General features: G+C 43.1%; 1 protein-coding gene across 1 annotated transcript in view; it reads left to right on the plus strand.

The window, feature by feature from the left end:
* Positions 1-25202, plus strand: part of LOC128659668 (protein HEG homolog 1) — a 198375-nt gene that overhangs the window by 171590 nt on the left and 1583 nt on the right. The window contains exons 8-9 of the mRNA XM_053713237.1: positions 10607-10649; positions 18129-18309. Of these exons, the coding sequence (XP_053569212.1) occupies positions 10607-10649; positions 18129-18309 (224 nt within the window). The remainder of the gene's footprint in view (positions 1-10606; positions 10650-18128; positions 18310-25202) is intronic.

The raw sequence follows: 25202 nt of genomic DNA on the forward strand, positions 1-25202 counted from the left end.
AAATACATCTAAATATTATAACTCTTATTAACTAAATTAATCCTATTTAAAACTAAATACTTACCTTTAAAATAAACCCTAATTTATCTACAATATAAATAATAATTATATTGTAGCTATCTTAGGATTTATTTTTATTTTACAGGCAACTTTCAATTTATTTTAACTAGGTACAATAGCTATTAAATAGTTATTAACTATTTAATAGCTACCTAGTTAAAATTAAAGACAAATTTACCTGTAAAATAAAAACTAACCTAAGTTATAATTACACCTAACACTACACTATACTTAAATAAATTATTCCTATTTAAAACTAAATACTTACCTGTAAAATAAACCCTAAGATAGCTACAATGTAATTAATAATTACATTGTAGCTATTGTAGGATTTATATTTATTTTACAGGTAACTTTGTATTTATTTTAGCTAGTTAGAATAGTTATTAAATAGTTATTAACTATTTAATAACTACCTAGCTAAAAGAAATACAAAATTACCTGTAAAATAAATCCTAACCTAAGTTACAATTAAACCTAACACTACACTATCATTAAATTAATTAAATAAATTACCTACAAATAACTACAATACAATTAAATAAACTAACTAAAGTACAAAAAATAAAAAAAATAAGTTACAAAAAATAAAAAAAAATAAGTTACAAACATTTCAAAAATATTACAACAATTTTAAGCTGCTTACACCTAATCTAAGCCCCCTAATAAAATAACAAAGCCCCCCCAAAATAAAAAAATGCCCTACCCTATTCTACATTAAAACGTTACCAGCTCTATTACCTTACCAGCCCTTAAAAGGGCCTTTTGCGGGGCATGCCCCAAAGAAAACAGCTCTTTTGCCTGTAAAATAAAAATACAACCCCCCCAACATTAAAACCCACACACCCCTACTTTAACCCAAACCCCCCTTAAATAAACCTAACACTACCTCCCTGAAGATCATCCTACCTTCAGCCATCTTCAGCCAGCCGACCACCGATGGAACAGAAGAGGACATCCGCAGCGGCCAAAGTCTTCATCCAAGGGGCGCTGAAGAAGTCTTCCATCCGATTGAAGTCTTCATCCAAGGGGTGCTGAAGAAGTCTTCCATCCGATTGAAGTCATCATGCAAGGCGCGCTGAAGAAGTCTTCCATCCGATTGAAGTCAGCATCCAGGCGGCGTCTTCAATCCTCATCCATCCGGGGCGGAGCGGAGCCATCTTCAGACGAGCCGACGTGGAGCCATCCTCTTCTACCGACGGACTAACGACGAATGACGGTTCCTTTAAGTGACGTCATCCAAGATGGCGTCCCTCGAATTCCGATTGGCTGATAGGATTCTATCAGCCAATCGGAATTAAGGTAGGAAAAATCTGGCTGATTTAATCAGCCAATCTGATTGGATCAGCCAATCGGATTGAACTTCAATCTGCCAATCCGATCAGCCAATAGAATGCGAGCTCAATCTGAACAGCCAATAGAATGCAAGCTCAATCTGATTGGCTGATTAAATCAGCCAATCAGATTTTTCCTACCTTAATTCCGATTGGCAATTTGAGGGACTCCATCTTGGATGACGTCACTTAAAGGAACCGTCATTCATCGTTAGTCCGTCGGTAGAAGAGGATAGCTCTGTGTCCGCTCGTCTGAAGATGGCTCCACTCCGGATGGATGAAGATTGAAGACGCCACCTGGATGATGACTTCAATCGGATGGAAGACTTCTTCAGCGCCCCTTGGATGATGACTTCAATCGGATGGAAGACTTCTTCAGCGCCCCTTAGATGTAGACTTCAATCGGATGGAAGACTTCTTCAGCGCCCCTTGGATGAAGACTTCGGCCGCTGCGGATGTCCTCTTCTGTTCCATCGGTGGTCAGCTGGCTGAAGACGGCTAAAGGTAGGATGATCTTCAGGGGGGTAGTGTTAGGTTTATTTAAGGGGGGTTTGGGTTAGATTAGGGGTATGTGGGTGGTGAGTTTTAATGTTGGGGGGTTGTATTTTTATTTTACAGGCCAAAGAGCTGTTTTCTTTGGGGCATGCCCCGCAAAAGGCCCTTTTAAGGGCTGGTAAGGTAATAGAGCTGGTAACTTTTTAATGTAGAATAGGGTAGGACATTTTTTTATTTTGGGGGGCTTTGTTATTTTATTAGGGGCCTTAGATTACGTGTAAGTATCTTAAAATTGTTGTAATATTTTTTAAATGTTTGTAACTTAGTTTTTTTTATTTTTTGTAACTTAGTTTTTTTATTTTTTGTACTTTAGTTAGTTTATTTAATTGTATTGTAGTTATTTGTAGGTAATTTATTTAATTAATTTAATGATAGTGTAGTGTTAGGTTTAATTGTAACTTAGGTTAGGATTTATTTTGTATTTCTTTTAGCTAGGTAGTTATTAAATAGTTAATAACTATTTAATAACTATTCTAACTAGCTAAAATAAATACAAAGTTACCTGTAAAATAAATATAAATCCTAAAATAGCTACAATGTAATTATTAATTACATTGTAGCTATCTTAGGGTTTATTTTACAGGTAAGTATTTAGTTTTAAATAGGAATAATTTATTTAAGTATAGTGTAGTGTTAGGTGTAATTGTAACTTAGGTTAGGATTTATTTTACAGGTAAATTGGTAATTATTTTAACTAGGTAGCTATTAAATAGTTAATAACTATTTAATAGCTATTGTACCTAGTTAAAATAAATTGAAAGTTGCCTGTAAAATAAAAATAAATCCTAAGATAGCTACAATATAATTATTATTTATATTGTAGCTATATTAGGGTTTATTTTAAAGGTAAGTATTTAGTTTTAAATAGGATTAATTTAGTTAATAAGAGTTATAATATTTAGATGTATTTAATTAATATTTAAGTTAAAGGGGTGTTAGGGTTAGACTTAGGTTTAGGGGTTAATAATTTTATTATAGTGGCGGCGGTGTAAGGAAGGCAGGATAGGGGTTAATAAATGTATTATAGGTGGTGGCGGTGTAGGGGGGGCAGGATAGGGGTTAATAGGTATTATGTAGGTGGCGGCGGGGTCCGGGAGCGGCGGTTTAGGGGTTAATCAGTTTATTAGAGAGGCGGTGGGCACCGGGAGCGGCGGTTTAGGGGGTAATAACTTTATTTAGTTGCGGCAGTGTAGGGGGACAGATTAGGGGTGTTTAGACTCAGGGTACATGTTAGGGTGTTAGGTGTAGACAGCTCCCATAGGAATCAAGGGGATATCGGGCAGCAGCGAACATGAACTTTCGCTATGGTCAGACTCCCATTGATTCCTATGGGATCCGCCACCTCCAGGGCGGCGGATTGAAAACCAGGTATGCTGGGCCGGAAAAGTGCCGAGCGTACCTGCTAGTTTTTTGATAACTAGCAAAAGTAGTCAGATTGTGCCGCACTTGTGTGTGGAACATCTGGAGTGATGTAAGAATCGATCTGTGTCGGACTGAGTCCGGCGGATCGAAGCTTACGTCACTAAATTCTACTTTTGCTGGTGTGTAGGGCTTGATAAGTTAGGCGAATCAGCCTCGCTGCAAATACGCTGCGGAATTCCAGCGTATTTGAGGTTGACGGCTTGATAACTAGGGGCCACAGTGTTAAACACTGCACCAAATCCAAACACCCCACAACCCCCTTTTTTAAGCTAAAAATATTAAATATTTAATTAGGCACGATTTGGGGAACTACTCCCCTCCCTCTTTGCTAGAGAAGCGATTTCTGTATATAGTATAATACTGTGTTTTTGGGAACCACTTTAAGAACAGTGACGTTATTAAGACTCATCCTTGTGGTAATTATAGCGTTGCTACATAGAGCTGCCGGTCATACCTGGCAATTGAATACAATACTTAGGGTTTTAGTCGTGGGGCATAATACAAGCCTAACTTATAATCAGCGGAGGTCTGTCGGACCTGATCCGCACTGTCGGATCAGGTCCGACAGACCTTAATAACTAGAGGCCTCAGTATTAAACTAGAGACCATAATATAATTATAAACTAGACAATAAGGTTCTCACTAATACCTGTATTGTAAGCCTAGGCAGGTCACTATATAGTATATTATACTAACTAAGCCCTGAACTAATTTTCTGACTAAGCACAACTTATTTAGCCATACAAATTAGGCAATTACTCAGTATTAAGGGCTTTTAGGAGGGCAGCATATATTATGTTTGAACTTAGGAGCTAGAGAATTCAGTGCTAGTAGATTATGTAGATGGAAAACGTTATTCACAGGAGTTTTCACAGGAGTCTTACACTTATTAACCCCTAATCTGCCGCTCCCGCTATCGCTGACCCCTGCATATTATTATTAACCCCTAATCTGCCACTCCGTACACCGCCGCAACCTATGTTATCCCTATGAACCCCTAATCTGCTGCCCCTAACACCACCGACCCCTATATTATATTTATTAACCCCTAATCTGCCGCCCCCGCTATCGCTGACCCCTGCATATTATTATTAACCCCTAATCTGCCGCTCCGTACACCGCCGCAACCTACGTTATCCCTATGTATCCCTAATCTGCTGCCCCTAACACAGCCGACCCCTATATTATATTTATTAACCCCTAATCTGCCGCCCCCGTTGCCTCCACCTACCTACAATAATTAACCCCTAATCTGCCGACCGGACCACACCGCTACTATAATAAATGTATTAACCCCTAAAGCTAAGTCTAACCCTAACACTAACACCCCCCTAAGTTAAATATAATTTAAATCTAACGAAATAAATTAACTCTTATTAAATAAATTATTCCTATTTAAAGCTAAATACTTACCTGTAAAATAAATCCTAATATAGCTACAACATAAATTATAATTATATTGTAGCTATTTTAAGATTAATATTTATTTTACAGGCAACTTTGTATTTATTTTAACCAGGTACAATAGCTATTAAATAGTTCATAATTATTTAATAGCTACCTAGTTAAAATAATTACAAAATTACCTGTAAAATAAATCCTAACCTAAGTTACAATTAAACCTAACACTACACTATCTATAAATAAATTAAATACAATACCTACAATTATTTACAATTAAACCTAACACTACACTATCAATAAATTAATTAAATACAATACCTACAAATAAATACAATTAAATAAACTAACTAAAGTACAAAAAATAAAAAAGAACTAAGTTACAAAAAATAAAAAAATATTTACAAACATTAGAAAAATATTACAACAATTTTAAACTAATTACACCTACTCTAAGCCCCCTAATAAAATAACAAAGCCCCCCAAAATAAAAAAATGCCCTACCCTATTCTAAATTAAAAAAGTTCAAAGCTCTTTTACCTTACCAGCCCTTAAAAGGGCCTTTTGCGGGGCATGCCCCAAAGAATTCAGCTCTTTTGCCTGTAAAAGAAAAATACAACCCCCCCCAACATTAAAACCCACCACCCACATACCCCTAATCTAACCCACACCCCCCTTAAAATAACCTAACACTAATCCCCTGAAGATCATCCTACCTTGAGTGGTCTTCACTCAGCCGAGCAGCGATGGAACCGAAGTGGACATCCGGAGCGGCAGAAGTTATCCTCCAAGGGGCGCTGAAGAAATCTTCCATCCGATGAAGTGATCCTCCAGTTGGCGCTGAAGAAGTCTTCCATCCGGGCGATGTCATCTTCCAAGAGGCGCTGAAGAAGTCTTCTATCCGGGCGATGTCATCTTCCAAGCGGGGTCTTCAATCTTCATCACGCTGACGCGGAACATCCTTCTTTACCGACGGACTACCGACGAATGAAGGCTCCTTTAAGGGACGTCATCCAAGATGGCGTCCCTTCAATTCTGATTGGCTGATAGGATTCTATCAGCCAATCGGAATTAAGGTAGGAAAATTCTGATTGGCTGATGGAATCAGCCAATCAGATTCAAATTCAATCCGATTGGCTGATCCAATCAGCCAATCAGATTGAGCTCGCATTCTATTGGCTGTTCCGATCAGCCAATAGAATGCGAGCTCAATCTGATTGGCTCAATCTGATAGGGGTTAATACATTTATTATAGTAGCGGTGTGGTCCAGTCGGCAGATTAGGGGTTAATTATTGTAGGTAGGTGGAGGCGACGGGGGCGGCAGATTAGGGGTTAATAAATATAATATAGGGGTCGGCTGTGTTGGGGCAGCAGATTAGGGATACATAGGGATAACGTAGGTTGCGGCGGTGTACGGAGCGGCAGATTAGGGGTTAATAATAATATGCAGGGGTCAGCGATAGCGGGGGCGGCAGATTAGGGGCTAATAAATATAATATAGGGGTCGGCGGTGTTAGGGGCAGCAGATTAGGGGTTCATAGGGATAACATAGGTTGCGGCGGTGTACGGAGCGGCAGTTTAGGGGTTAATAATAATATGCAGGTGTCAGCGATAGCGGGGGCGGCAGATTAGGGGTTAATAAGTGTAAGGTTAGGGGTGTTTAGACTCGGGGTACATGTTAGAGTGTTAGGTGCAGACTTAGGTAGTGTTTCCCCATAGGAAACAATGGGGCTGCGTTAGGAGCTGAACGCTGCTTTTTTGCAGGTGTTAGGTTTTTTTTCAGCTCAAACAGCCCCATTGTTTCCTATGGGGGAATCGTGCACGAGCACGTTTTTGAAGCTGGCCGCGTCCGTAAGCACCGCTGGTATCGAGAGTTGCAGTGGCGTTAAATATGCTATACGCTCCCTTTTTTGGAGCCTAACGCAGACCTTCTGTGAACTCTAAATACCAGCGGTATTTAAAAGGTGCGGGGGAAAAAAAGCCAGCATAGCTAACGCACCCCTTTGGCCGCAGAACTCTAAATCTAGCCGTTGGTATTCTTAGTTTAAACTAAACATAGGTAGGTTCATATGCTAATTTCTAAGCCCTTGAGGGCTGCCTCTTATCACAGGCTTTTTAAATCTCTTTTCAACACAAAGAGACAGAAAGTACACATGGGCCATATAGATAACACTGTGTTCAGGCACAGGAGGTTATTTAAGATCTAGCACAAAACAATGCTAAATTTAAGACAATAGATAATAAACAGTCACAGTCATGTGATCAGGGGCTGGAAGAAGGTTCCTAGATACAAGATAATCACAGAGGTAAAAAGTACATTAATATAACTGTGTTGGTTATGCAAAACTGGGGAATGGGTAATAAAGGGATTATCTATCTTTTAAAACAATAACAATTCTATGGTAGACTGTCCCTTTAATACTAGACACTACCTGGTCATTGGGTAATACAGTCTGATGGGCATTTAATACTAGACACTGCCTGGTCACTGGGTATTACAGTCTGATGAGCATTTAATACTAGAGGCTGCCTGGTCACTGGGTATTACAGTCTGATGGGCATTTATTACTAGACACTACCTGGTCACTGGGTATCACAGTCTGATGAGCATTTAATACTAGACACTACCTGGTCACTGGGTATTACCGTCTGATGGGCATTTAATACTAGACACTGCCTGGTCACTGAGTATTACAGTCTGATGGGCATTTAATACTAGAGGCTACCTGGTCACTGGGTATTACCGTCTGATGGGCATTTAATACTAGACACTGCCTGGTCACTGGGTATTACAGTCTGATGTGCATTTAATACTAGACACTGCCTGGTCACTGGGTATTACAGTCTGATGAGCAGTTAATACTAGAGACTGCCTGTTCACTTTGTATTACAGTCTGATGGGCATTTGATACTAGACAATGCCTGGTCACTGGGTATTACAGTCTGATGGGCATTTAATACTAGACACTATCTGGTCACTGGGTATTACAGTCTGATTGGCATTTAATACTCGACACAGCCTGGTCACTGGGTATTACAGTCTGATGGTCATTTAATACTAGGCACTACCTGGTCACTGGGTATTACAGTCTGATGGTCATTTAATACTAGACACTACCTGGTCACTGGGTATTACAGTCTGATGGTCATTTAATACTAGACACTACCTGGTCACTGGGTATTACAGTCTGATGGGAATTTAATACTAGACACTGCCTGGTCACTGGGTATTACAGTCTGATGAGCAGTTAATACTAGAGACTGCCTGTTCACTTTGTATTACAGTCTGATGGGCATTTAATACTAGACAATGCCTGGTCACTGGGTATTACAGTCTGATGGGCATTTAATACTAGACACTATCTGGTCACTGGGTATTACAGTCTGATTGGCATTTAATACTCGACACTGCCTGGTCACTTAGTATTACAGTCTGATGGGCATGTAATACTAGACACTGCCTGGTCACTGGGTATTACAGTCTGATTGGCATTTAATACTCTACACAGCCTGGTCACTGGGTATTACAGTCTGATGGGCATTTAATACTAGACACAGTCTGGTCACTGGGTATTACAGTCTGTTGGGCATTTAATACTAGACACAGCCTGGTCACTGGGTATTACAGTCTGATGAGCATTTAATACTAGACACTGCCTGGTCACTGGGTATCACAGTCTAATGGTCATTTAATACTAGACACTGCCTGGTCACTGGGTATCACAGTCTAATGGTCATTTAATAGTAGACACTGCCTGGTCACTGGGTATTACAGTCTGATGGGAATTTAATACTAGACACTACCTGGTCACTGGGTATTACAGTCTGATGAGCATTTCATTTTAGACACTGCCTGATCACTTGGTATTACAGTCTAATGGACATTTATTACTAGATACTACCTGGTCACTGGGTATCACAGTCTGATGAGCATTTAATACTAGACACTACCTGGTCACTGGGTATTACCGTCTGATGGGCATTTAATACTAGACACTGCCTGGTCACTGAGTATTACAGTCTGATGGGCATTTAATACTAGACACTGCCTGGTCACTGGGTATTACAGTCTGATGGGAATTTAATACTAGACGCTGCCTGTTCACTGGGTATTACAGTCTGATGAGCAGTTAATACTAGAGACTGCCTGTTCACTTTGTATTACAGTCTGATGGGCATTTAATACTAGACAATGCCTGGTCACTGGGTATTACAGTCTGATGGGCATTTAATACTAGACACTATCTGGTCACTGGGTATTACAGTCTGATGGGAATTTAATACTAGACACTGCCTGGTCACTGAGTATTACAGTCTGATGGGCATGTAATACTAGACACTGTCTGGTCACTGGGTATTACAGTCTGATTGGCATTTAATACTCAACACAGCCTGGTCACTGGGTATTACAGTCCGATGGGCATTTGATACTAGACACAGCCTGGTCACTGGGTATTACAGTCTGATGGGCATTTAATACTAGACACAGCCTGGTCACTGGGTATTACAGTTTGATGAGCATTTAATACTAGACACTGCCTGGTCACTGGGTATCACAGTCTGATGAGCATTTAATTCTAGACACTACCTGGTCACTGGGTATTACAGTCTGATGGGCATTTAATGCTAGAGGCTGCCTGGTCACTGGGTATTACAGTCTGATGAGCATTTAATACTAGAGGCTGCCTGGTCACTGGGTATTACAGTCTGATGAGCATTTAATACTAGAGGCTGCCTGGTCACTGGGTATTACAGTCTGATGAGCATTTAATACTAGACACTGCCTGGTCACTGGGTATTACAGACTAATTGGCATTTAATACTAGACACTGCCTGGTCACTGTGTAATAGAGTCTCATTGGCATTTAATACTAGACACTACCTTATTCACTGGGTATTACAGTCTGATGGGCATTTAATACTAGAGGCTGCCTGGTCACTGGGTATTACAGTCTGATGGGCATTTAATACTAGACACTACCTGGTCACTGGGTATTACAGTCTAATTGGCATTTAATACTAGACACTGCCTGGTCACTGTGTAATACAGTCTCATGGGCATTTAATACCAGACACTACCTTATTCACTGGGTATTACAGTCTGATGGGCATTTGATACTAGAGGCTGCCTGGTCACTGGGTATTTAATACTAGAGGCTGCCTGGTCACTGGGTATTGCAGTCTGATGGGTATTTAATACTAGACACTGCCTGGTCACTGGGTATTACAGTCTGATGAGCATTTAATACTAGACACTACCTGGTCACTGGGTATTACAGTCTGATGGGCATTTAATACTAGAGGCTGCCTGGTCACTGTGTATTACAGTCTGATGAGCATTTAATACTAGAGGCTGCCTGGTCACTGGGTATTACAGTCTAATTGGCATTTAATACTAGACACTGCCTGGTCACTGGGTATTACAGTCTAATTGGCATTTAATACTAGACATTGCCTGGTCATTGTGTATTACAGTCTCATGGGCATTTAATACTAGACACTACCTTTTTCACTGGGTATTACAGTCTGATGGGCATTTGATACTAGAGGCTGCCTGGTCACTGGGTATTTAATACTAGAGGCTGCCTGGTCACTGAGTATTGCAGTCTGATGGGCATTTAATACTAGTGACTGCCTGGTTACTGGGTATTACACTCTGATGGGCATTTAATACTGGGGATACCTAGATACTAGGTATCTTCATCTCATGGGCACAATGCTGTTAGATGTTTGGGTCTTGTGTCTTCTGGTTGGACACCATTGTTGGGTGTTTAGTGATTGTATTTAAGCACTTACTGACATAGTTACCACCCCATATACTCTTGTTTTACAGCTTGTGACAGTGGATTCCAGTTGGAAGACAGCAGGTGCCTGAGGTTAGTAGCTTTAATACTTTATTCTATAAACATCCCCTAATATACAGTATGTGATAATTACATGTACTGTGAGCTGTAATCATATGAGATTGTTATATCATCTTGCAACACATTATTTGCTCATTGGACTGGAGATTGAGGGCGTCACTGGGTGAGACAATGCGGTAGTGTTGGTTAAGGTTATGGCAGTGAGGTAATGGAGCAGGCGCTGGAGTTGAATGGGGGTCAGGAGAGTGCTTAGTACTCAGCCTCAGGTTTATATACTCTAGGATTTGGCAACCTCTAAGCTTAGTCAATACCTCTGTCCTGGGAAGTCACAGCCATTCTACTGTCAATGTGTGTGTCACACCTCTGTACAGCACATTACACCTCTGTACAGTACATCACACCTCTGTACAGTACATCACACCTCTGTACAGCACATCACACCTCGGTACAGTACATCACACCTCTGTACAGTATATCACACCTCTGTACAGCACATCACACCTCTGTACAGCACATCACACCTCTGTACAGTACATCACACCTGTTACGGTATATCCCGGATACCAAGGGTTAATACCAGATGAAACGATGTCCTGAATATGGGATCAGCAACTCACAACCCAGCTAATTCCCCCCTCAAACATGAGACCAGGCTCCACATTGAAGGTTAAAACAGAATGCACTTTATTGAAGGCTATATGCCCAGTATTTATGCAGGTCTGACCCCAGATGGGGGGTTGAAAGAATATTGTACATTAGATAGAGGGAAAATGCCCTTTGACATGCCACAATAGAATTACATTACTTAAGCAGATAAGCAAGTTAAACACAAGACACAATTGAGCCCTTCTTATCACTTGGGCGTCTGCTCTCTGGATGTGATTAAACAATGTGAATGTTTATCACTAAACTTAATTACAGTACACAATAGCTGAGGCTAGCAACCTTGTCTTTAGAAAATAGCTTCTTAAAGCTGAACAAAGTTACCCCTTTAGTACTGACAGAAGGGTCTGTCACAACACCTCTGTACAGTACATCACACCTCTGTACAGTACATCACACCTCTGTACAGTATATCACACCTCTGTACAGCACATCACACCTCTGTACAGTATATTACACCTCTGTACAGTATATCACACCTCTGTACAGTACATCACACCTCTGTACAGTATATTACACCTCTGTACAGTATATCACACCTCTGTACAGTACATCACACCTCTGTACAGTACATCAAACCTCTGTACAGTATATCACACCTCTGTACAGTACATCACACCTCTGTACAGTACATGACACCTCTGTACTGTACATCACACCTCTGTACAGTACATCACACCTCTGTACAGTATATCACACCTCTGTACAGTACATTTGGCGGGTCAACCTGGGGATGACCGGACTAGGGTGGTAGGCATGTCAGTTTGCCGGGACAATCCATCTGCATTCCCGTTTAGCTTACCGGGCCGGTAGCTGATAGTGAAGTTATAGGGTTGGAGAGCTAAACTCCACCGCAGCAATCTGCCATTGTCTCCTGAGACCCGGTTAAGCCAGACTAAGGGATTGTGATCCGTTATGAGAGAGAATTCTTGTCCATATAGATAAGGGTTCAACTTCTTCAGTGCCCAGACCAGGGCTAAACAGTCCTTCAAAATATCATCGGCTTCTTTGCGTGGTTTTTGTACCTGCTCTTTATAGGTATCCACAATCCCTTCATACTGACATAGGGTGCCCTTGAGTTGCTGCACCTCACTATGAGCCAGCGCCAGCTTCTCCTCCAGTGTCGCTAAGTTTGTCTTTAATGTTTCATGTTCCACTCTCAAGCTGGTGTTTTCTGCAGTCTGTCGGTGCAGCTTGTCTAGCAGAGATTCCCGTTCTAAACGTGCTTTTTCCTCTGCGCTCCTCTTCTCTTTCATCAGCGCATTGTAACAGGACTTCCACGTATCAATAGCGGATAGAGATTTACTGAGCTCAGCGTCCTGGGGCTTAGCAGCAGGTGGGTCAGTCTCTGCTGCACGGATCTGGGCACGGGTAGTCACAGGGTTAACATCAGCGGGACCCATAGGAGCGTAGGCAGAAACAAGGGGGGCCAAGTTATTTCCAAGGAGAACATCAGCTGGTAAGTCCTTCATGACCCCCACATTCACAGGTCTAGCGACCACTCCCCAATCCAAATGCACCCTGGCAACAGGTAGGCGGAACACAGCGCCCCCTGCTACCCTCACAGTCACAGTGTCTCCAGTGTGCTGTTTCTCAGACACCAAGTTCTTTTGAAGCAAGGTCGTGGTAGCACCAGTATCCCGTAGACCACTGACCTCCTTCCCATTCACTTTAACCAGTTGCCGGTTATTCCGGCGGGCAGCTTGCACAAGGTCTGCTTCATGTAGGATGCCCCAGCATTCTTCCACCTCTACGCAGTGGGCCGCAGGCTGAGGGTTACGTGGGATTCCGCTGGCAGGTCTTCTCCAGGACTGTGCTTGGTTCGCTGCATTTAGGGGACACTCTGGTCTTTTGTGCCCCAGTTGCTTACATCCAAAGCACCGAATAGGCTGTGAGTAGCCCCGTCAATTGAACCGGGCTCTCTGAGGATAGTTCGTGGCTGGAGGCCGTGTGGTAGAACGCTGCACCGGGGGTTGGTAACTGGCAGCTGCTGGGGTGACTGTGGGTCTGTACTCCACTCTGGCAGGGGGCTTAGTGGTAGCAGTGTCCTGTTTGCGGGCATCCGTATACTCATGCAGGGTGGAGGGTTTACGGTCCCGAACCCACTCTCTAACTCCTGCTGATAACTTGTCAAAGCAATGTTCCAACAGGAATAGCTGCAGCATCTCTTCCCCAGATACGGCTTGGCACCCCGCCATCCAGTAAGATGCTGTGCGGTGCACCTTACATGCCCACTCAACGTAGGAATCACCGGCTAATTTAACAGTGTCTCTGAACCGCCTCCGGTATGCCTCCGGTGTAACCGCATACCTGGAGAGTAGAGCCTCTTTTACAGTATTATAATCCCCGACTTCCTCATCTGGAATGGCCCGAAAAGCCTCACTGGCCCGGCCGGATAATTTCCCGGATAATATCGTGACCCAGTCCTCTGTGGGTACCTGGTGTAGTGCACATTGCCTCTCAAAATCCGCAAGGTACCCATCAATCTCTCCTTCTGTTTCCAGGAAGTTTTTAAAAGCTGCAAAATGTACTTTTCTCTTTTCCACTGGGGTTGCTGTGACTTGGGCTGCTGCAGCGCCGCTTTGGCGAAGTAGGTTGGCCTCCACAGCGGCTATGACCCGGTCGATAATTTCCGCAGACGGGTTGGGGCCATAATGTGCCAGTCTTATTTTGACAGCCCAGTCAAAGCTTGCTTCTTCGGGGGTTCTGTCTGATATGCTGAGCCCATTGGTTCCTACGGTCCCCGGTACTCTTTCCATCTTGGTCAGCATTGTAATAATCCCCCTCTTCCTGAGGTTACTGGCTTGTGTAGTTGCTCTTCTGGGCGATAAGGATCATCCCGTCGCTTGCCACCAATTGTTACGGTATATCCCGGATACCAAGGGTTAATACCAGATGAAACGATGTCCTGAATATGGGATCAGCAACTCACAACCCAGCTAATTCCCCCCTCAAACATGAGACCAGGCTCCACATTGAAGGTTAAAACAGAATGCACTTTATTGAAGGCTATATGCCCAGTATTTATGCAGGTCTGACCCCAGATGGGGGGTTGAAAGAATATTGTACATTAGATAGAGGGAAAACGCCCTTTGACATGCCACAATAGAATTACATTACTTAAGCAGATAAGCAAGTTAAACACAAGACACAATTGAGCCCTTCTTATCACTTGGGCGTCTGCTCTCTGGATGTGATTAAACAATGTGAATGTTTATCACTAAACTTAATTACAGTACACAATAGCTGATGCCAGCAACCCTGTCTTTAGAAAATAGCTTCTTAAAGCTGAGCAAAGTTAACTCTTTCAGTACTGACAGAAGGGTCTGTCACAACACCTCTGTACAGTACATCACACCTCTGTACAGTACATCAAACCTCTGTACAGTATATCACACCTCTGTACAGCACATCACACCTCTGTACAGTATATTACACCTCTGTACAGTATATCACACCTCTGTACAGTACATCACACCTCTGTACAGTATATTACACCTCTGTATAGTACATCACACCTCTGTACAGTACATCACACCTCTGTACAGCACATCACACCTCTGTACAGTATATTACACCTCTGTACAGTATATCACACCTCTGTACAGTACATCACACCTCTGTACAGTACATGACACCTCTGTACAGTACATCACACCTCTGTACAGTACATCACACCTCTGTACAGTATATCACACCTCTGTACAGTACATCACACCTCTTTACAGTATATGACAACTCTGTACAGTGTATGACACCTCTGTACAGTACATGACACCTCTGTACAGTGTATGACACCTCTGTACAGTACATGACACCTCTGTACAGTACAACACACCTCTGTACAGTACATGACACCTCTGTACAGTACATCACACCTCTGTACAGTACATGACACCTCTGTACAGTACATCACACCTCTGTACAGTATATCACACCTCTGTACAGTACATCACACCTCTGTACAGTACGTCACACCTCTGTACAGTACGTCACACCTCTGTACAGTATATCACACCTCTGTACAGTACATCACACCTCTGTACAGTATATGACACCTCTGTACAGTGTATGACACCTCTGTACAGTACATGACACCTCTGTACAGTACAACACACCTCTGTACAGTACATGACACCTCTGTACAGTACATGACACTTCTGTACAGTATATCACACCTCTGTACAGTATATCACACCTCTGTACAGTATGTCACAACTCTGTACAGCACATCACACCTCTGTACAGTATATCACACCTCTGTACAGTATATCACACCTCTGTACAGTACATCACACCTCTGTACAGTATATCACACCTCTGTACAGCATATCACACCTCTGTACAGCACATCACACCTCTGTACAGCACATCACACCTCTGTACAGTACATCACACCTCTGTACAGTATATCACACCTCTGTACAGTACATCACACCTCTGTACAGTACATCACTACTCTGTACAAAACATCACACCTCTGTACAAAACATCACACCTCTGTACAAAACATTACACCTCTGTACAGCACATCACACCTCTGTACAGTACATCACACCTCTGTACAGTATATCACACCTCTGTACAGTATATCACACCTATGTACAGTATATCACACCTCTGTACAGTACATCACACCTCTGTACAGTACATCACACCTCTGTACAGTATATCACACCTCTGTACAGTATATCACACCTCTGTACAGTACATCACACCTCTGTACAGCACATCACACCTCTTTACAGTATATCACACCTCTGTACAGTATATCACACCTCTGTACAGTACATCACACCTCTGTACAGCACATCACACCTCTGTACAGTATATCACACCTCTGTACAGTATATCACACCTCTGTACAGTACATCACACCTCTGTACAGTATGTCACACCTCTGTACAGCACATCATACCTCTGTACAGTATATCACACCTCTGTACAGTACATCACACCTCTGTACAGTATATCACACCTCTGTACAGTACATCACACCTCTGTACAGTATATCACACCTCTGTACAGTATATCACACCTCTGTACAGTACATCACACCTCTGTACATTATATCACACCTCTGTACAGTATATCACACCTCTGTACAGTATATCACACCTCTGTACAGTACATCACACCTCTTTACAGTATATCACACCTCTGTACAGTATATCACACCTCTGTACAGTATATCACACCTCTGTACAGTACATCACACCTCTGTACAGTATATCACACCTCTGTACAGTACATCACACCTCTGTACAGTATATCACACCTCTGTACAGTATATCACACCTCTGTACAGTATATCACACCTCTGTACAGTACATCACACCTCTGTACATTATATCACACCTCTGTACAGTATATCACACCTCTGTACAGTATATCACACCTCTGTACAGTACATCACACCTCTGTACAGCACATCACACCTCTTTACAGTATATCACACCTCTGTACAGTATATCACACCTCTGTACAGTACATCACACCTCTGTACAGCACATCACACCTCTGTACAGTATATCACACCTCTGTACAGTATATCACACCTCTGTACAGTACATCACACCTCTGTACAGTATGTCACACCTCTGTACAGCACATCACACCTCTGTACAGTACATCACACCTCTGTACAGTACATCACACCTCTGTACAGCACATCACACCTCTGTACAGTATGTCACACCTCTGTACAGTATATCACACCTCTGTACAGTACATCACACCTCTGTACAGTACATCACACCTCTGTACAGCACATCACACCTCTGTACAGTACATCACACCTCTGTACAGTATATCACACCTCTGTACAGTACATCACACCTCTGTACAGTATATCACACCTCTGTACAGTACATCACACCTCTGTACAGTATATCACACCTCTGTACAGTATATCACACCTCTGTACAGTACATCACACCTCTGTACAGTACATCACACCTCTGTACAGTATGTCACACCTCTGTACAGTATATCACACCTCTGTACAGTATATCACACCTCTGTACAGTACATCACACCTCTGTACAGTATATCACACCTCTGTACAGTATATCACACCTCTGTACAGTACATCACACCTCTGTACAGCACATCACACCTCTGTACAGTACATCACACCTCTGTACAGTACATCACACCTCTGTACAGTACATCACACCTCTGTACAGTACATCACACCTCTGTACAGTACATCACACCTCTGTACAGCACATCACACCTCTGTACAGTACATCACACCTCTGTACAGTACATCACACCTCTGTACAGTACATCACACCTCTGTACAGCACATCACACCTCTGTACAGTATGTCACACCTCTGTACAGCACATCACACCTCTGTACAGTATGTCACACCTCTGTACAGCACATCACACCTCTGTACAGTATATCACACCTCTGTACAGTATGTCACACCTCTGTACAGTATATCACACCTCTGTACAGTACATCACACCTCTGTACAGTATATCACACCTCTGTACAGCACATCACACCTCTGTACAGTATATCACACCTCTGTAAAGCACATCACACCTCTGTACAGTATGTCACACCTCTGTACAGTACATCACACCTCTGTACAGTATATCACACCTCTGTACAGTACATCACACCTCTGTACAGCACATCACACCTCTGTACAGTATGTCACACCTCTGTACAGTATATCACACCTCTGTACAGTATATCACACCTCTGTACAGTACATCACACCTCTGTACAGTATGTCACACCTCTGTACAGTACATCACACCTCTGTACAGTATATCACACCTCTGTACAGTACATCACACCTCTGTACAGCACATCACACCTCTGTACAGTATATGACACCTCTGTACAGCACATTACACATCACACCTCTGTACAGCACGTACACATCACACTTCTGTACAGCACGTACACGTCACACTTCTGTACAGCACGTACACATCACACTTCTGTACAGCACGTACACGTTGTCATCATGGTGGGAGACAGGAAAGTTTGTTACTTCTCCGCTCTGAGACCCTGATGATCGAAAGTGCTAGGAGGCGGCAAAGTATTCCAAGCTCCCGGCACAGCGTCATCGTCGAGAGGCTTTTACTATACGTGCCATTGGTTGGCGATGCTGGGTATAGATAACACCCAGAAGTGCCACCCTATTGGCGAAGTATAGTAAAGGATCCTTTGAAATATAACTGCCATCTACTTAACCACTAATCCTAAAACCCCTAAACCGAAGTACCCCATGATCGCAAACTAACACTACACTAATAAATATCTAAACCGCCACATATCCACCGCAAGTAACTGACTATTAAACCCTATGCTGCCACATATCCACCGCAAGTAACTGACTATTAAACCCTATGCTGCCACATATCCACCGCAAGTAACTAACTATTAAACCCTATGCTGCCACATATCCACCACAAGTAGCTGACTATTAAACCCTATGCTGCCACATATCCACTGCAAGTAGCTGACTATTAAACCCTATGCTGCCACATATCCACCGCAAGTAGCTGACTATTAAACCCTATGCTGCCACATATCCACCGCAACTACCTGACTATTAAACCCTAAGCTGCCACATATCCACCGCAAGTAACTGACTATTAAACCCTATGCTGCCACATATCCACTGCAAGTAACTGACTATTAAACCCTAAGCTGCCACATATCCACCGCAAGTAGCTGACTATTAAACCCTAAGCTGCCACATATCCACCGCAAGTAACTGACTATTAAACCCTAAGCTGCCACATATCCACCGCAAGTAACTGACTATTAAACCCTATGCTGCCACATATCCACCGCAAGTAGCTGACTATTAAACCCTATGCTGCCACATATCCACCGCAAGTAGCTAACTAATAAACCCTATGCTGTCACATATCCACCGCAACTACCTGACTATTAAACCCTATGCTGCCACATATCCACCGCAAGTAGCTGACTATTAAACCCTATGCTGCCACATATCCACCGCAAGTACCTAACTATTAAACCCTATGCTGCCACATATCCACCGCAAGTAGCTAACTAATAAACCCTATGCTGTCACATATCCACCGCAACTACCTGACTATTAAACCCTATGCTGCCACATATCCACCGCAAGTAGCTGACTATTAAACCCTATGCTGCCACATATCCACCGCAAGTACCTAACTATTAAACCCTATGCTGCCACATATCCACCGCAAGTACCTGACTATTAAACCCTATGCTGCCACATATCCACCGCAAGTAGCTGACTATTAAACCCTATGCTGCCACATATCCACCGCAAGTAGCTGACTATTAAACCCTATGCTGCCACATATCCACCGCAAGTAGCTGACTATTAAACCCTATGCTGCCACATATCCACCGCAAGTAACTGACTATTAAACCCTATGCTGCCACATATCCACCGCAAGTAGCTGACTATTAAACCCTATGCTGCCACATATCCACTGCAAGTACCTAACTATTAAACCCTATGCTGCCACATATCCACCGCAAGTAGCTGACTATTAAACCCTATGCTGCCACATATCCACTGCAAGTAGCTAACTATTAAACCCTATGCTGCCACATATCCACCGCAAGTAGCTGACTATTAAACCCTATGCTGCCACATATCCACCGCAAGTAACTGACTATTAAACCCTATGCTGCCACATATCCACCGCAAGTAGCTGACTATTAAACCCTATGCTGCCACATATCCACCGCAAGTAGCTGACTATTAAACCCTATGCTGCCACATATCCACCGCAAGTAACTGACTATTAAACCCTATGCTGCCACATATCCACCGCAAGTAACTGACTATTAAACCCTATGCTGCCACATATCCACCGCAAGTAGCTGACTATTAAACCCTATGCTGCCACATATCCACCGCAAGTAGCTGACTATTAAACCCTATGCTGCCACATATCCACCGCAAGTAACTGACTATTAAACCCTATGCTGCCACATGTCCACTGCAAGTAGCTGACTATTAAACCCTATGCTGCCACATATCCACCACAAGTAACTGACTATTAAACCCTATGCTGCCACATATCCACCGCAAGTACCTAACTATTAAACCCTATGCTGCCACATGTCCACTGCAAGTAACTGACTATTAAACCCTATGCTGCCACATATCCACCGCAAGTAACTAACTATTAAACCCTATGCTGCCTCATATCCACCGCAAGTAACTGACTATTAAACCCTATGCTGCCACATATCCACCGCAAGTAGCTAACTATTAAACCCTAAGCTGCCACATATCCACTGCAAGTAACTGACTATTAAACCCTATGCTGCCACATATCCACCGCAAGTAGCTGACTATTAAACCCTATGCTGCCACATATCCACCGCAAGTAGCTGACTATTAAACCCTATGCTGCCACATATCCACCACAAGTAGCTAACTATTAAACCCTAAGCTGCCACATATCCACTGCAAGTAACTGACTATTAAACCCTATGCTGCCACATATCCACCGCAAGTAGCTAACTATTAAACCCTATGCTGCCACATATCCACCGCAAGTAACTGACTATTAAACCCTAAGCTGCCACATATCCACCGCAAGTAACTGACTATTAAACCCTAAGCTGCCACATATCCACCGCAAGTAACTGACTATTAAACCCTATGCTGCCACATATCCACCGCAAGTACCTAACTAATAAACCCTATGCTGCCACATATCCACCGCAAGTAGCTGACTATTAAACCCTATGCTGCCACATATCCACCGCAAGTAGCTGACTATTAAACCCTATGCTGCCACATATCCACCGCAAGTACCTAACTATTAAACCCTATGCTGCCACATGTCCACCGCAAGTAGCTAACTAATAAACCCTATGCTGCCACATATCCACCGCAAGTACCTAACTAATAAACCCTATGCTGCCACATGTCCACTGCAAGTAGCTAACTATTAAACCCTATGCTGCCACATATCCACCGCAAGTACCTGACTATTAAACCCTATGCTGCCACATATCCACCGCAAGTAGCTGACTATTAAACCCTATGCTGCCACATATCCACCGCAAGTAGCTGACTATTAAACCCTATGCTGCCACATATCCACCGCAAGTAACTGACTATTAAACCCTAAGCTGCCACATATCCACTGCAAGTAACTGACTATTAAACCCTATGCTGCCACATATCCACCGCAAGTAGCTGACTATTAAACCCTATGCTGCCACATATCCACTGCAAGTAACTGACTATTAAACCCTAAGCTGCCACATATCCACTGCAAGTAACTGACTATTAAACCCTATGCTGCCACATATCCACCGCAAGTAGCTGACTATTAAACCCTATGCTGCCACATATCCACCGCAAGTAACTGACTATTAAACCCTAAGCTGCCACATATCCACTGCAAGTAACTGACTATTAAACCCTATGCTGCCACATATCCACCGCAAGTAGCTGACTATTAAACCCTATGCTGCCACATATCCACCGCAAGTAACTGACTATTAAACCCTATGCTGCCACATATCCACCGCAAGTAACTGACTATTAAACCCTATGCTGCCACATATCCACCCCAAGTAGCTGACTATTAAACCCTATGCTGCCACATATCCACCGCAAGTAGCTAACTATTAAACCCTATGCTGCCACATATCCACCGCAAGTAGCTGACTATTAAACCCTAAGCTGCCACATATCCACCGCAAGTAGCTGACTATTAAACCCTAAGCTGCCACATATCCACTGCAAGTAACTGACTATTAAACCCTATGCTGCCACATATCCACCGCAAGTAGCTAACTATTAAACCCTATGCTGCCACATATCCACCGCAAGTAACTGACTATTAAACCCTATGCTGCCACATATCCACCGCAAGTAGCTAACTATTAAACCCTAAGCTGCCACATATCCACCGCAAGTAACTGACTATTAAACCCTATGCTGCCACATATCCACCGCAAGTAGCTGACTATTAAACCCTATGCTGCCACATATCCACCGCAAGTAGCTAACTAATAAACCCTATGCTGCCACATATCCACCGCAAGTACCTAACTATTAAACCCTATGCTGCCACATGTCCACCGCAAGTAGCTAACTAATAAACCCTATGCTGCCACATATCCACCGCAAGTACCTAACTAATAAACCCTATGCTGCCACATGTCCACTGCAAGTAGCTGACTATTAAACCCTATGCTGCCACATATCCACCGCAAGTAGCTGACTATTAAACCCTATGCTGCCACATATCCACCACAAGTAGCTGACTATTAAACCCTATGCTGCCACATATCCACCGCAACTACCTAACTATTAAACCCTATGCTGTCACATATCCACCGCAACTACCTAACTATTAAACCCTATGCTGCCACATATCCACCGCAAGTAACTGACTATTAAACCCTATGCTGCCACATATCCACTGCAAGTAACTGACTATTAAACCCTATGCTGCCACATATCCACCGCAAGTAGCTGACTATTAAACCCTATGCTGCCACATATCCACCGCAAGTAACTGACTATTAAACCCTATGCTGCCACATATCCACCGCAAGTAGCTGACTATTAAACCCTATGCTGCCACATATCCACCACAAGTAGCTGACTATTAAACCCTATGCTGCCACATATCCACCGCAAGTAGCTGACTATTAAACCCTATGCTGCCACATATCCACCGCAAGTAACTGACTATTAAACCCTATGCTGCCACATATCCACCGCAAGTAGCTGACTATTAAACCCTATGCTGCCACATATCCACCGCAAGTAACTGACTATTAAACCCTATGCTGCCACATATCCACCCCAAGTAGCTGACTATTAAACCCTATGCTGCCACATATCCACCGCAAGTAACTGACTATTAAACCCTATGCTGCCACATATCCACCCCAAGTAGCTGACTATTAAACCCTATGCTGCCACATATCCACCGCAAGTAGCTAACTATTAAACCCTATGCTGCCACATATCCACCGCAAGTAGCTGACTATTAAACCCTATGCTGCCACATATCCACCCCAAGTAGCTGACTATTAAACCCTATGCTGCCACATATCCACCGCAAGTACCTAACTATTAAACCCTATGCTGCCACATGTCCACTGCAAGTAGCTAACTAATAAACCCTATGCTGCCACATATCCACCGCAAGTAGCTGACTATTAAACCCTATGCTGCCACATATCCACCCCAAGTAGCTGACTATTAAACCCTATGCTGCCACATGTCCACTGCAAGTAGCTAACTAATAAACCCTATGCTGACACATATCCACCGCAAGTAACTGACTATTAAACCCTATGCTGCCACATATCCACCGCAAGTAGCTGACTATTAAACCCTATGCTGCCACATATCCACCGCAAGTAACTGACTATTAAACCCTATGCTGCCACATATCCATCCCAAGTAGCTGACTATTAAACCCTATGCTGCCACATGTCCACTGCAAGTAGCTAACTAATAAACCCTATGCTGCCACATATCCACCGCAAGTAGCTGACTTTTAAACCCTATGCTGCCACATATCCACCGCAAGTAGCCAACTATTAAAACCTATGCTGCCACATATCCACCGCAAGTACCTAACTATTAAACCCTATGCTGCCACATATCCACCGCAAGTACCTAACTATTAAACCCTATGCTGCCACATATCCACCGCAAGTAGCTGACTATTAAACCCTATGCTGCCACATATCCACCGCAAGTAGCTGACTATTAAACCCTATGCTGCCACATATCCACCGCAAGTAACTGACTATTAAACCCTATGCTGCCACATATCCACCACAAGTAGCTAACTATTAAACCCTATGCTGCCACATATCCACCGCAAGTAGCTGACTATTAAACCCTATGCTGCCACATATCCACCGCAAGTAACTGACTATTAAACCCTATGCTGCCACATATCCACCGCAAGTAGCTGACTATTAAACCCTATGCTGCCACATATCCACCGCAAGTAGCTGACTATTAAACCCTATGCTGCCACATATCCACCACAAGTAGCTAACTATTAAACCCTATGCTGCCACATATCCACCGCAAGTAACTGACTATTAAACCCTATGCTGCCACATATCCACCGCAAGTAGCTAACTATTAAACCCTATGCTGCCACATATCCACTGCAAGTAACTGACTATTAAACCCTATGCTGCCACATATCCACTGCAAGTAGCTAACTATTAAACCCTATGCTGCCACATATCCACCGCAAGTAGCTGACTATTAAACCCTATGCTGCCACATATCCACCGCAACTACCTAACTATTAAACCCTATGCTGCCACATATCCACCGCAAGTAACTGACTATTAAACCCTATGCTGCCACATATCCACCGCAAGTAACTGACTATTAAACCCTATGCTGCCACATATCCACCGCAAGTAGCTGACTATTAAACCCTATGCTGCCACATATCCACCGCAAGTAGCTGACTATTAAACCCTATGCTGCCACATATCCACCGCAAGTAGCTGACTATTAAACCCTATGCTGCCACATATCCACCGCAAGTAGCTAACTATTAAACCCTATGCTGCCACATATCCACCGCAAGTAACTGACTATTAAACCCTATGCTGCCACATATCCACCGCAAGTAGCTGACTATTAAACCCTATGCTGCCACATATCCACCGCAAGTAGCTGACTATTAAACCCTATGCTGCCACATATCCACCGCAAGTAACTGACTATTAAACCCTATGCTGCCACATATCCACCCCAAGTAGCTGACTATTAAACCCTATGCTGCCACATATCCACCCCAAGTAGCTGACTATTAAACCCTATGCTGCCACATATCCACCGCAAGTAGCTAACTATTAAACCCTATGCTGCCACATGTCCACTGCAAGTAGCTGACT

The sequence above is a fragment of the Bombina bombina genome, chromosome 5 (assembly GCF_027579735.1).
Source record: "Bombina bombina isolate aBomBom1 chromosome 5, aBomBom1.pri, whole genome shotgun sequence".
Classification (NCBI taxonomy): Eukaryota; Metazoa; Chordata; class Amphibia; order Anura; family Bombinatoridae; genus Bombina; species Bombina bombina.